Genomic DNA, 15,067 nt, shown 5'->3' on the forward strand with positions numbered 1-15,067 from the left:
ATGCTGCAAGTACATGCTGCGGTCAGAAGTACTGGGCCACACTTTGGCGCAGTTTTTCCAGGGGTTGGCCTGGCGACTTTAATTTGACTAAAGTTAAATCCTAATTCTTTTCTTAACAGGACATTTTAGACAATTCTGTTCTTCATACATTGTGGGGACATTTGGGTCCTCTTCTGTCCCAGCATGACTGTTCCTCAGTCCATAAAGGCATGGTTGGATGAGTTTGTTGTAGAAGAACTTGACTTCCTTCCTTTGCAACCACTTTGGAATGAAGTAGAACAGAGAATGGGCTAAAATTTTACACCTACACACTGCCCAAAAATTTGTAGAAAACCTGGAAGAGTAAAGATTATTGTAGCTGCAAACGTGGAATGATTTGGAATGGGATGTCATAAAAGTTCCTGTCCTCGTGGCGGAGATTACAACTGTTACAAAAGGCAAAACACAAGACAAAAATGCACATACCTGTTTCACTTTTCACTAAAATTTTATTTACATATAAAAACAAACAAAAGAAAATACAGCTGCACAGTAAAAGTGACAGTATTCTTATACTCAGTTTGGAGACTAAACACACAAAGCGCCACAGTTAATCTTCAGACAGCTTACAAAAAAACAGAAATTATTACTTTTCAAAAGTAATCTTCATTTCTATTTTTTTTTTTTTAACACAGACTCTTTAGGTGGACATCAGCTTTTTTTTTGTTATTGAATTCATAGTGTGGCAGTGTGGCAATAACATAAATAATTCTCATACACTTCTATGTAACAAAATGTGTCTGTGTTGACTAAGTAGCGATTTAACACAGTTTACTTCAGCATCATTTATCCACAGTAAGTGTAAACACACGTGACGATAGTAGGTGATCATTTGGTTACAGCACGAGTACAGCGGCAGATTTTTTTTTCTTTTATAGAGCAGTTGACTCTTCCCTTTTGTTCAACATCATGTGAGCAGAAGAATCAAGTGATTTGTACATCTGGAAATATAACAGATTGAGAAATCTATGAGCAGCTAATACAGTACACACAGAAAGAGAGAGAGAGATGGAAAATTCTGCACTTTGTATTTTCAGATCTGAATAAGCTCCCTGTGGAGCATTATCAATTTTTTTTTCTTTTTTTAACTGAACCGAGGAGGATGCAGTTTTGACTTAATATTTACAACAGAATAAGAAAAAGTAGAAATACAACTGCAAAAAAATGTAGAGGAAAAGTTGAAATGTACAAGTAAAAGAGAGCCATTCACTTCAGTCCAATGCAGCAAAACTGTAAAGTAAGTTTTCCTCCAATCAAAGCAGAAAGTGTAGAATTATTGCACCAGGCAACAGAGTGTGTACATATAACTACACAGTTACAGTAGCTTATTTAATAAAAGAAAAAAAAAGGCTTTACTATTTAAGGCATCGAAAATGAAGTGTAAAAGAAGCTATGAGTTATCGTATGTGGATCCAATTTCATTTTAGTCCCAGTGTGTATTAGAAATTCTTCAGGAAGTGCGAACATTTAGCATTTAGCAATTATTAGTATTTATAGGGTGAGGGGGCGTGTGGGTAATGGTTAGTACCCCAACTGTACATAAGAACAAACAATTAATAGATATATAGTAGCTTGAAGATAGAGCAAAACATTAAAATATAATACAAGAGAAGACTTGCGTTAAACAGTATTATGCAGCTTCTGCTGCCCTAGGAGTGATGAAATACTCGTGACATAAGACGTCAATAAAAAATATTAAATATAGCAACAACAATAAAAAGGCATTTTAAAATAGTCTTCTAGAATTGGTGGAATCTTTTTAAAGAAGTCATTCATTGATAATCCCAGGAAAAGTAAACCTGGTTAATTCATCCTTGACTGGCACCGATAGGAACGTCGGGTCCACACAGAGCTTGAAGTTGTAACCAGCAGGTTGGAGCTGATGCAGGCGGATGAATGAGTCGGTGCTTCAGGATAAAGACATCTGGGTTTCTGTATTGTTTCAAGCCATGTACGGTTTTAGCTGCCTTATTTGACTTATCATCCTGGAGTTGCTTTTAAAATTTTACTGGACACAAATAAAATATAAAAATAATTTCTTATACACAACACTTTTTATTCTATTTTATCCCTTTGCATTTTTTTTTTTAAGAAAAAAAATGACCAGCTTTGTTCCATCTTAACGTTCAGGCATTGGGATTTTGCTGCACTTTAGTAAGAATTTGCGAAAGTATCCAGCACTTTTTTTTTTTACCTTGCTATGTACGTACACCTTAAAACAGTCTATTTCAGCTATGATTTTAGAAGTCAGAGTCAGCGTCCATAAGCTCCGCCTCCATTAAATTGGTCCTGGAGTGGATGGGTCCGTAACCAGCCCTCCGGCCTGCTGGTACCCGAGCCACGTGGGCCATTCTTTCTGATATTCCATCAGTGATATCCATATTTCCAGGGTAGCATGAAGACGCACTAGGCTGCCAATTGGAGGGAGGGTAACGCGGACCAAGACCCAGATCCTCTGGACGATCTCTGAAGGTCAGGGGGTCAGATAACATGCTGTGGCCATAGCCATTCTGGCTGGTCTGGTACTGCAGGTAGGGACACTTCTCCTCACATGACAGACGGCGCGAAGGTTGAAAGTCTGGGTAAGACCCAGGCAGAACTTCCTCCTCAATCTTCTGTTGTTGTCTCTGCTGTTCCCGCAGATTGGCAACCAGGCTTGGATGAGGAGGCAGTTTGGGCAGACGGGGCACTGAGCTGCGACCAAACTCACGCTGGCGATAAACCTGGTGGTCCACCATCTCCTCGACCGGACGCACCTCCTTCTTCCTCTTCTTCTTCTTCTTTTTCCTCTTTATCATTTCTGGTGAAATTTCGGCCTCCACCATCCACAGGCGGTTCCTCTCCTCTGGAGGGGGCACTGTGACAAAATAATAGAAAGTAAAGATTAAGATTATATTTTTTAAACCCAAGGTCTAGAACATCTGATCTGAAATTTATATTCAAAGGAGTTGGTGTAAAGCCAGAATCATGGTCTCCGGAGCTCACCTGGTGTACCAGTGGGAGTAACAGAAATGTCCTGTGGGAGGATGGCACCTCGCCTGGCCACCATCTTTGTCACATGCTGTGCCCAAGCTGACGACATGTCATTTGATGGCTCGTTTAGGTCAAAATTGATTCCGGCTATGAAAGAGAAGAAAAAAATTAGAACCAAAGCCAGTTTTAAGTGTTAGTGGCGTCGCTAGAATGCTTTATTAGCCCTGAAATAATCAAGCGTAAACAAGTGTGGCAGTAAACTCAAGTTTCTGGTAAAGCAACCCTTGCGAGGAGAATTCTATGAATGATATGCATACAATACCATATCAATAGGAGTTGGGACATATTGCAATTTCAGCTGTTCACCACAAGATGGAAGTAAGCAACCCCATTTACTGGTCAATACACTGACATTTCTGCACTCAGAAGTATTTATCTGAATTAGCTCAACGACTTCACTGAAATACTCACCCACTGGTCCTTCGTGGGACACGGTGTGCATGCTGAAGGACAGCTCTTTCTCTGGATCTTTGTGGAGCTCCTTCCTCATTGCGAATGCCTTGGCGATCATCTTGCTTTTCTTTATCCTCTTCGGTTCATTATCGCTACGGCCGATGATCCTGGCAAAGTAGAATGACGGATGGCTACATGAATTTTTCTGAGAACAAAACTTCAGTCCTGATCCACTGATAGCAAGAGATTGAGACCTAATGTTTTGCAATCCAACAGCTGCCATTTGACCTTAGATAAAATGCTGAAATCATCAATCAAGCGCTGTCATGGAAAAATACAGAGTAAGAAAGCCTTGGACTCGACTGAAAATGCAACCCCCCCAAAAAAATCAACAGTGCAAACTGAAATGCATGCACTGGGGGTACACATCAGGACTAAATGCATGTGCGTGTCTTCATACTTTGAAGTGATGGGGACATAATCCAAACTTTTCAGTTATTTTGGACAAAGAGCAGGCATTTAACACACCGCTATCACTGTACATATTGCTGTACATTTAATAATTTTTTTAAAAGAACATTAAAAAAGGGCAAATAATCATCATAACCTACAGTATCTCTTCATTGCTATAGCCATAACACCAGAGACATGTTTGCAGAAGTTTGTGTTAACTTGCTCACTTGCACCAGGTGCGTTTCCAGATGAGGATGGTGGCTTTGGTCCAGACCCAGGTGCTCATGGCGATACCCGTCCCAAACATGGAAAACAGGTTAATTTTCTCCACCATCAGACTGGGGCGGTTCTTAATAGTGCATTCTGGGATGGGCTTGTTTGTCTGAGAGGCGATTGTCACGTTGGCCTCACACCTGTTGAAAATACGACAGAGATGATTAGTCTGTGTCTCCAACAGTGCCCACAGTGTGTGCCTCCCACACCTTCTAGCTAGTCATATGACTGAGGTGCATTCAAATGCTGGATCTGGTTAATAAGAAGGTCTTTTACATGTTAGGGTGGGGAGAGAGCGGTTTACATTTTTGAGGCAAAATTCATTCCAGTCGAGCCAATGTCAACACGGTGGGGAAAGAGGGCTGCATTCACTGCTTCATGCTGAGTGGTTAGATGGCGGTTTGGAGTGTGCATCAGGTTGTGGATATCTGTGTGTGACTGGATGCGGAGGGTGAAACTGAGAAGTGCTGAGGTATAAAGCAGCTTTTGAAGCAAGCAGGTGTAAACTTTAACACCTTAGGACTTGAATTGCTGCAAAACTGTAAGGCAAAACTTCCTTCAGTCCAGACAAGGATTCGAATGACTCCATACTGATCACTACCACTGACCATTTTAGTTCCACGTAATCAAAACTTTGGTGCATAATGAGTGTATAAATAAAAGATTAATAGCATAAAAACTAATGTTATTTTACCTTTTTTTAAAAAATTTTAAACAACAACTAAATGTCAATGCAACAGAAATGAACTAATGCATGATATTAACATGCTTTGGTTTATTAGTTCTCACAAGTAGCTGCACATTGGCCTAATCAACAAGAGAGCAGCTGGTTAAATCCTAAAAGGAGAGCCAAAATCTCAGGCCTCAGACTGCTCAGTGTATGATGTCACTGAGAAGGGGTATCCTTAATATGGTCACCCCGATCACCTTCTATTCAACCATCTGTTTACAAGGGGTAGCCAATGAAAAGAAAGTTGCCTTAAAGGGAGAGGAGCAGGTCTCCATCGGGGTCTGCAAACGTTAAATACTGTGAGTGGAGGCAATATTGGTGGATTAGCTATTTGCCAATATATTGGGACTGGGATGTTTAATGGCCGATACATTTTTTGTGGTATAAAACATATGGAAGAAACTGCCTTTAAGCAGGTAACAAGTGTTGCTTAGTTTGTCCACCAGAGGGAACTCTGCAACTTTCCTATTGACAACACATTTTCGGAAGAATACAGCACAATAACCAGCTGATCCAAGTAGACTCAGGCAGGGTGTAAACAAGTAATCAACGACTGGTAACAATAAAGGAAGATTACTTTTAAACTGCATTATCATATTATGTTAGGACTCATAAATAACAACAAATAACAAATATTGGGGTAAACTATTTATGTGTTTTGTGTTTGAAAGAAAAAAAAAATCAGCCAATATATGGAATGTTTAAATCACCAAATATTGGTCTTAAAAATCGGTCAGGCTATAGTGACAATTTATCCAAAGGTACTCTAATAGATTCCAATTATAAATATATGGAGATAGAAATTAGCATAATAGGTTTACTTTAAATTAATGTGACATATTTGGAAAAATGCAGGTATTTATTTATTTATTTTTTAGGAGATATGCATCCTGGGCCTGGCATTGTCGTCCCTTTAAGGTGGAAAGAGTAATATGCTGTGCAATAGCAGTGGTGACTTTGTTAGTGTGAGCAGTAAAAACACATAAAATTATATGTTTTCTGTCTAACAGAAAACACAACTTACAGCACATAGTCCCTGAAGCTTCTTTCCCACTCAGCTTGGTTGAAGAAGTCATAAAAGTGGCAGCCAAAGGTTATAAAGACAAAACCAAAGGCAAGGAATCCAAATATTCCTGTATCGTAAAGAAACACAAGGACAACAAATTATATGTAAGGTATTAGACGCTTTGCTCCTTGCAGACATCATACAGAATAAGAAACCTTAATGCATTATTACATCGGCGTAACTTTGTGCTGAACATTGCATTAAACATGCAACTATTTTTCTGGTAATAACTGAAATGAGTAAAGAAAATCAACAGCCTATTTGTGCAAGATAATTCATAATTTTATTGGGGTGGGGGTTATATTGGTTGGGTCTGATTATTTGGGGGGGGGGGGGGTCATAACCCCCCTAACCCCCAGGAAATTACGCCCCTGCATTATTAAAATGCCTGATTTCTATGATGAACAAGCAGTTAAGCCCAGGTTTCAACTCTCAGGATAGTTCTCTCTGATATTGATCAGGTGAGAGTAGAGAACTTACCAAGTCGCAGCATAGTCTCATTGATTTTGCTCGCTGCTTTCTCACTCAAGAGACCGGGGTGGTTACTTTTGATGGAAAATAAGGTCATAACACCTAGAAACAGAGAAATGTTTTAATTAAGTCTTTGCAAAGATTAAAGAGTAACTTTTATGACAGTTTGTGTCTCTTTTTAGCTCTTTGAGCTCAAAACATGACAAACCAGTTCTTCGGAACTCACCTCGAATGAGGAAGTAGCCACCAACAACAAGCACCACTCCAATGGGTGCCAGCACAAAGCCAGCGCGATACCTGTAGTTCTTGTAGCCCACAAAACAGATCCCGCTTACAGAGTCTCCGTCAACCTTTAGACAACCAGGCATAGACAAAAGGAATCATAAAACTGACCAACCTCAGTTGTAAAACATTTTAAAATCTCAAAGAATGAGGAATTTTAGTGAAAAGCCTCACACACACCTCAGCGATTGCTAGGATGGCCACAGTGAGGACAAAGGGGATGGACCAGGTGACCATGTGGAAGTAAGAGGTTCTACCAGACAGTGGCTGGTGAGTAGTGCCCAGAGCTTTGAAGGATGTGTGCCAGGCATATGTCAGCATGACAAACCAAATCACACCTGACATCAGGGAGTAGTAGACGATGATGAAGATGGTGACACATGACAGCGTTTCCGAAGACCTGAAAAGAGCAAGATTAGAGAATTTCTGTGATTTTCTTTTTCTTTTCTTTTTTTGGGGGTGGCATGCGGAGGGGGAAAAAATCACATGAAATTGTATCATATTTAACGCTGAGATTGAGGTTTTGCACTTACGAGGGCTCCCCGAGTCGCATCGTGTTGTCGCTCTTGCATACAATCTCTTCACGTGCGCCATCCAGAAATTGGGCCAGCCAGCCGATGCTGCCCACAAAGAAACAGGCGTTGATGTAGAAGAGAATGACAGCTGGGTAGCGGTTGGAGTTTTTCCAGTCTGCAAGAAATGTGGCCTGAAAAATAAAGAGAAATAATTAACAAAGTGAGAATGTGGCTTAAGTTAAATGTGACCCAATCCCCCCCAAAAATAAATGGCGTTATAGTTTGTCTCACCAGGGTAAAGAAAGTGCAGAGGAGGGTGATGGTTCCAAAGTAAGCGATGTAGGCGTGCATGTCATTGTGCTCCTCTTCAGTGAACAGAGGATTGTCACACTGGATACCACAGCCCTCCACGTCCTTGTACCAGCTCGACTGAATGTCCGTCTTCACCAGAGGAGCTTCACACTGGCCCGATGTGTTGAACTTCAACTTTTGCACCTCATTCTGCAAACAGAGGATATAATGAGTAGTCTTACAGCTGCCTAACAGTTTGAAATCATTGCTGTCTACTGGACCCTGACCTCTGAGCCCGGACTTTTTAAAAAAGTCTCACATGACAATTGAACATACCGAACAGCCCACAGGGAATTTGTCACATTTGAGAAAGCTGGGCCAGCCTCGCTCCCGATCCACGATGCTACATGGACTACGTGTAGTCAGACAGAGGCTCTGGCTGGGCAGTTCAACTCGGCCGTTTTCGCATTTGGGCATGTAGACGGCGCAGAGCAGAGGCTGGATGACCGACCAACAGCGAGGGGCATTCCGCAAACCTAAGACACAAAAACAAAACTGAAACTTCCTGTGGTATTTAACTTAGAGATGATAGATTCACCACAAGAATTGTAAATGGCCTGCATTTGTATAGCTTTACTCAGTCCCTAAGGACCCCAAAGCGCTTTTCAGTCATTCACCCATTCACACACTGGTGATGGCAAGCTACATTGTAGCCACAGCTGCCCTGGGGCGCACTGACAGAGGCGAGGCTGCCGGACACTGGCGCCACCGGGCCCTCTGACCACCACCAGTGGGCAAACACGGGGTTAGTATCTTGCCCAAGGACATTTGGCATGCAGCCAGGAGGCAGCCTGGGATCGAACCACCTTCTGGTTAGTGGCTGACCTGCTCTGCCACCTGAGCTACAGGGGTGGCTGTAGCTCAGAATGACAATGATCCCATGAGTAGTTAGATTTATGAGACCAGTGATGATGACAGTGATGATCGTTATACACTTCCTATCAATTTCCAAGAGCCGGAGGTGGAGATGTACATATTAAGAGAAGTTATGCAAAAAAGGAAAAAGAAATTATTCACTTTGAATATGACTGACTGAATCTGATTATTTTAATTTGCATGTTCTATTTGTACAATAGCAATTAATCGAGTAATCCACAACTCAGTCAGTGGAAAACAGAGAAGGTGGGCCTGTACGATATGAGAAAAATCTACAATGTTCAATGTATTGTTCAATATTGCAATGACAACATATGATGAATAAACAAATATTGAGTCCTTATTACATGTATTCTCCAGATATGTGAAGGGATAAGATGCTAAGGAAGCAGCATTAAGTTGGTGGTGTTTTCTCATTTTGTAGTAAGATTGTTGCTACTGTTGAGCTCTTTTCATTGAACAGAACATTAAACATAAGAATTTTTTTTGTATTTAGTGCGTTTCAGACAGTCTTTTACTGTGTGTTTATGGCCAATTCATTAAGTTCATTAAGTTGCACAAATGATGCAGTGCCAATTTTGCTGGCAGGCAACTGCAAGTGACAAATAAAGGCTCAATTCAATTCAAATTCCAGCAGGTAGTTAACCGCATATTTTCTTGACTGTTGCTCAGACATAAATAAATGAATATATCAAATAAATAAAACACATATGGACAAAAAAAATGACATAAAAATCATTTTGTGTGACTGAAAATAAAAACTACCACATTCCCTCCCATATAAAATGTATGTTTTAAATGTGTTTTATAAGAGATATATGCTTCATATCAAAATAGCCCCTTTCACAGTTTTTAAAATAGAATTATTAATGGAACATCTTAACAGTAACTGAACACCCTGTGTATACATAATTGTTATAATTATGTTGCATCAAGTCATAGAGGTCTTACAGGTCTTATGGCTAAAATTGTTTCTGATTATTGTCCATATGGGGGCTGTAGATTTGAGGTTTGGCAGTCTGACAAAGTGAGATTTCGTGACATCAATTATAGGTCAGTTTATAGTCTAGATGATAAAAATTTGGGATTAAAAATTTACAAATTAAAAAAGTTTATTTTTCCATTCGTGTAACACTTATGTACGGGCATGGTTACAGACTTCACCTTATAATACTTGTAAATTTTTTGATTATTTTTTACAAGAATGATTTACTAAATTAGTAAAAATCGAGACAAGTGAGACTCTTTAAAATCTGTGAGGCTGGCCTGGTACTGACAGGTCATTAGTGAGAGTTTATGAAGGTCAAAGTCTTCTTGCGGAATATCTAAAAACCCTTTTATCAGCCGGTCTTCATTTGTTTCCGCTCTTAACACCTTTGAATGATTGTCCTTTGTTACCTTTAATGGATTTTAACCCCTCTTTTCCTCTCGAGGATCTTTTCCATTACTTAAACCTCCTGAGTACTTGTGAATTGTCACAGCAGGCCATTATCATGCATTTAACATCTTATCACAATAGAACAATACAAAGTAAATACTGATAAATACGGTATATTGACTGAAAAACAGCCAATTTTCAGAGTTTCGGCTTATTAAAAAGCTAAATGAGTTAATTGTTACTACAAAAAAAAGCATTTTCTTAATTATTTACATGCGGTATCAAGAAGCTGACTTCTCTGACATAAAAGACAAACGTACTAAAGTAGCAAATATGAATTATGATTTTCAAATCATACCGGACCACATGGTCAACTTCTCAAAAGCCTCTTCTTGGGTGCTGGAGTCCTCCGCCAGGATCAGAGAAGTGTGAGTGTATGGTAAAGGCGATCCCAAACATGTGTTATATTTAAGCACCTCGCAAGTTGTGGTTTTCTTGCAGGTATCCTCAAATATCGTCCCGTTTGGAAAGAGCACTGCCCCGCAGCCAGAAAGCCAGGCAGCCCAGACGCAAAGCATCCCGTAAAATCCAACAATGGGGCTCCAACTCTTGGAAGACATCTTGGGAGGGGAGGGGGGGAGATTCAACTGCGCAAAAAAAGGGAGAAAAATCACTTTGTTTTCTTGTGCTTCAGCAAACTAATGTACCGAAAGACCAAGATGGGTTGCTCTGTTCTTTAGATTTAGGATAGGTTTCCAAAAGCGGCATGGTAAATGAAAAAAACAAAACAACTAACTTTAAAGTTTTCCCGAAGTCCTTCCAAACTTTTTCATTCTGCACTTCTCATCCGATCCCTTTTGGGTTTTCCTGAATTCCTTCATTATCCAAAATCTAACCGCCGCGCAAAATGTCCTCATGCGTTGAAAACGCGGATGGCGATCTTAGAGCGGTAATAAAGTATCCATTTGTGTCGTTTAAGCTGGATAGGAAAGTTGCAGATTCTTCTTCCCTCCCCCAACTTCCAAAAAAACTTGCCATGAAAAAGTCTGGATCTCTGTAATAGGATCTCCAGCTCACATGCGCCACCCCTTCTCCAAAAACCCCCCTCTTTTTTTTATAGTGGCAGAAAAATAAGGTGATAAATTATCCTATATCTCTGTATGAGTTTGAAGAAGTGTTTTTTCTCCGGGTGAAGTGTCTGATGAGAGGTTTTTGTTAAGTCCCTGTGAGCTGCACTCACTGTCTGCTGGTTGTTGTTTTTTTGTTTTTTTTGTATCTCTGGTATGCACATGGTGGGGGAAAGCCAGGGCAACAAAACCTCCCTTCCCATCCCCCTCTGCAAGTAGAAGAATGTGCCTTATGGCAGACCTTCTCAGAGTTTCTCATCTCGAGGACCACTACCCCAAAACAGCACCGACCCTCCGGTCTGACAGGTTAACTCTCATGTGAGAAGGGTTTTGTAATTTATTCTTATTGACAATGTGAAGGGAGTAAAGATGAAATATTTGCATTCTTTCATCCCCGTGTAGGATCCCAGGTGACCCTCAGACATTTTCAGAGCAATTTTAATTACATTGCATATATAACAGCCCCTGCATAATTCTGTTATGAGCTTTTTCATTATCTTTGAATAGGTACAAAATCACAAGCTAATAGGATACACAAATAGAAATAAAAAGAAATATGTATATGTATGGGTATGGTATTTCTATGCATTTTGCAACAACAGTGTTAACAGTGGAATAGAAATCAGGGTTTCTCAAAGTTCTGCTCACAGAGTGTAAGTGTAGAACATCAGCATGTCCAGCATTTGTAATGCATCTTTTCAAAGTATGTATATTGGTAATACAACCCTTTGTTTTTATATTATAACATGAACTGTGGATGAAATGAAGAACTGCTTAAAATGCTTTCTAGAGCAGCCACTTACCTGCAGGTCACACATGGAGAACGTTGGATGTACAGAAAGTGTACGTGTGGGCTGATCTGTGCTGATGACATTTGTTTTTTGGTCACAGTTATGCAGAGTAAACACTCCTTGCACTGGAATGTACATGTGCAGGCATTACATAAGACTTTCTAGTGAAAATAAAAAGCCTTAAGGTGCTCACCAGCCACCTCAACCTTTATTATTAATCGTGTGGGATTATTATTTGTTTACATGAAGGTTTAGCGATTATGACATCAGAATATCTGTGTGTGGGAGAGAAAGGGAGGGGCACAACTCAAAATTAGTTTCCTTTGGGACACTCATAATGGTCTGAACTTCCTCTTTTCTGGTTAAGGTGGCTATACTGTTAATAAAACCACAAACACATGGACAGAACTCACACAGTCACATTATTTTAGGCTCATCCACTTATCTTTCTTTTCTTTTGACTATGGTGGGATACCAGAAAAAGCACATACCTAAAAGGTCAAAACTCCATCATGTTGTTGATATTGCTCTAATTGGGGAGTGCACTTGTGGTATTTGGATGACTGCTGATGCTTTGTGTTCTCAGTGAATCTGGGTTAGCTCTGCTCTGTCCTCAATGTGTGTGTGTGTGTGTGTGTGTGTGTGTGTGTGTGTGTGTGTGTGTGTGTGTGTGTGTAATGCGCGTCTGGGCCTCTTTAAAACCTACAGTAACACGGCTGCCTCAGTGAGTCAGAGGAGCAGGGACCACACACAGAGCACTGGAGCCCAGGCCAACACACACTAACTCCAACTCTCATGTACACACTGACTCACTAACTAGAATAAGAGACACCTACGGAGCGATATACTGCGGTTTGAACTGTCACTTTGTCATCAGTTTATTCGGCATAATTACACAATTTCAGGTCTCTGAAAAGTGCTAATGAAGTGAGAATCCAAGAGGGGAGTTAAACTCACAAAGACATGTCATGTTTAGATTGGGAGAAAAAAAAAGGCTGCTACAAACACAGGACTGTGTGCGCTCCTAAACATCACAGGCATCAGGTTTCGAGATCTCCTCGGAGGTTTTCATTTGCCAGGGAGAGAAATGGGGTGGAGATAAGAGGTCATGTTGGTGTTTGCTTCTTCACAGTTACATTAGACTTCTGGCCACGTAGAGCTCCCTGGGTAAGAAGTACAAATTGTGCCAGTTAACTCTTCCAGTTAGGAAACAAGATTTGTGTCATTTCTTTTTAATGAATATGTACAGTACTGTGTAAAAGTCTCGAGCCACTCCCCATTTTCATTTTCTTTGCTTCCCAGGAGTTCGCTTCTTGTACCTTACCATTTTCAGAGGACTTGTTGTTGTTTGTTAAACCACTTACCACTAATTTAACCCCCTAAGCTCCCCTAACTCAAGATGTGTTTACATTTAACAGACAACTTGGTAAAGACCAAAATTCAAATAGGATCTTTAGACACTTTATTCATAGTAGCCTGTCAGAATCTATATCTATAAAAAATGGCAACAATAACACGGTTTACAGGGATAAAATAGTATTTCTGCCCCAACAAGGTGATTCCCAAAGAGCAATTAGCTGAAAACTGAAATATTTTGAGAAAACTGAACAGGTGGGCTAAAAACTATCTAGAACAGATGAACAGTACCTGAAAGCCATGTCCTTAAGGAACAGAGGAAATAGAAAAAAAGAAGAAAAAAAAGGCTGAGGTCTGCCAAATTAAACATCAGACTGAAAAATCAGAGGCAACAGGTCCTTGGGAGGGTTAAATCAAAATTTGAAATTTTTGGTTCAAATCATTATCAATATGTATGGAGGTCAGGAGAGAGGTACAGTAGTCTACTGGGATCTGTAAAACACAGTGGAGGCTCTGTCATGGTTTGGACTGCATTTCAGTCAGTGGTGTTGGAGATTGTGTCAACATTGATGGAATTATGTACCTGGAAATGTAACCTCAGATTCCAGTTGTGCATGCAATATCAACTAGAACACTTTGACTCATGGACTAGACCAGGGGTAGGCAACTCCAGGCCTCGAGTGCCGGTGTCCTGCAGGTTTTAGATGTCCTTGATCCAGCTGATTTAAATGGCTAAATTACCTCCTCAACATGTCTTGAGGTTCTCCAGAGGCCTGGTAATGAACTTATCATTTGATTCAGGTGTGCTGACCCAGGGTGAGATCTAAAACCTGCAGGATACCGGCACTCGAGGCCTGGAGTTGCCTACCCCTGGACTAGACTCCCCAGAATCTGCACCTTAAAATTCCACCCATCCATTCGCTTCCACTTATCCTTTTTCAGGGTCGCAGGGGGCGCTGGAGCCTATCCCAGCTGTCATAGTGTGAGAGGCGGGGTACACCCTGGACATGTCGCCAGTCTGTCGCAGGGCCAACACACAGGGAGAGACAACCATTCGCGCTCACATTCACACCTAGTGGCATGTGAGCGCGATTATCCAATTAACCTAGCTGCATGTCTTTGGACGGTGGGAGGAAGCTGGAGTGCCCGGAGGGAACCCACACAAACATGGGGAGAACATGCAAACTCCACACAGAAAGACCCCGGCCTGATGGTGGAATTGAACTCAGGACCTTCTTGCTGTGCAGCAACAGTGCTAACCACCGTGCCACCGTGCTGCCGCCACCACCACACACTCAAAATTATTGAAGCAAAAAACAGAAAAAAGGCAATGTTCAAAGAAGAGCTTTGAATGCCCTTCAAGAAGCCTGGAGAATTATTCCTGAAGAATACTTCAAGAAATTATAGGAAAGCTTGTTTAATAGAGGTTGTGTTGAAGAATGAAGTCAGTGATACCAAATACTGACTCGCAAGCTCATTAGAATTGCCTTATATACTGTATTTCCATGTGTGTCGATAAGTCACTGCTACACCTTTCCCATTTTCCTAGCAATATGCCAAAAAGAAAAAAAAAAAGGGTAGCTTAAGATTTTTGCACAGTACTGTAAATTTACAGCTTCATGAAGCACTAAACATTTATGACTAGGCTGAAGCTAATCCTGACAGAAACATTTCAATAGAACCAGACTTTGCTTTGTTTTCAAAGTCAATAAATATTTTCCCCCCTCAGTCAGGGGAGGTCAGTCTGCACAGTGACGGGTCACAAAGTACAAACTGGCCCGTACAAATAACTACTTCAAGAGGGTGATTCAACAGCACTCCAGAAATTTGTTTTCCTCTTTTTAAAAGAATTCTTCTATATTTTAGTTTTAAAATAAAGTGCAAGAAGGATTCAGAATTTAAACTAGTTCAGTCCAAACACAAGAATATGAAC

At 40.6% G+C, this 15,067-nt stretch overlaps 1 protein-coding gene across 1 annotated transcript; it reads right to left on the reverse strand.

Annotated features, from left to right (window-relative positions):
* Positions 1-468: 468 nt before the first annotated feature.
* smo (smoothened, frizzled class receptor) lies at positions 469-11,176 on the reverse strand. The gene is made up of 13 exons (XM_085137912.1): positions 10,657-11,176; positions 10,219-10,507; positions 7,883-8,082; positions 7,547-7,756; positions 7,274-7,446; positions 6,921-7,140; positions 6,685-6,808; positions 6,468-6,560; positions 5,946-6,054; positions 4,146-4,331; positions 3,484-3,632; positions 3,025-3,159; positions 469-2,896 (listed from the first exon to the last, which is right to left on the reverse strand). The coding sequence occupies exons 2-13, from the start codon at positions 10,478-10,480 to the stop codon at positions 2,280-2,282; spliced, it is 2,478 nt and encodes an 825-aa protein (XP_084994038.1). The 5' UTR covers positions 10,481-10,507; positions 10,657-11,176; the 3' UTR covers positions 469-2,279.
* Positions 11,177-15,067: the final 3,891 nt, after the last annotated feature.

This window comes from Neolamprologus multifasciatus, chromosome 17, assembly GCF_963576455.1.
Source record: "Neolamprologus multifasciatus chromosome 17, fNeoMul1.2, whole genome shotgun sequence".
Classification (NCBI taxonomy): domain Eukaryota; kingdom Metazoa; phylum Chordata; class Actinopteri; order Cichliformes; family Cichlidae; genus Neolamprologus; species Neolamprologus multifasciatus.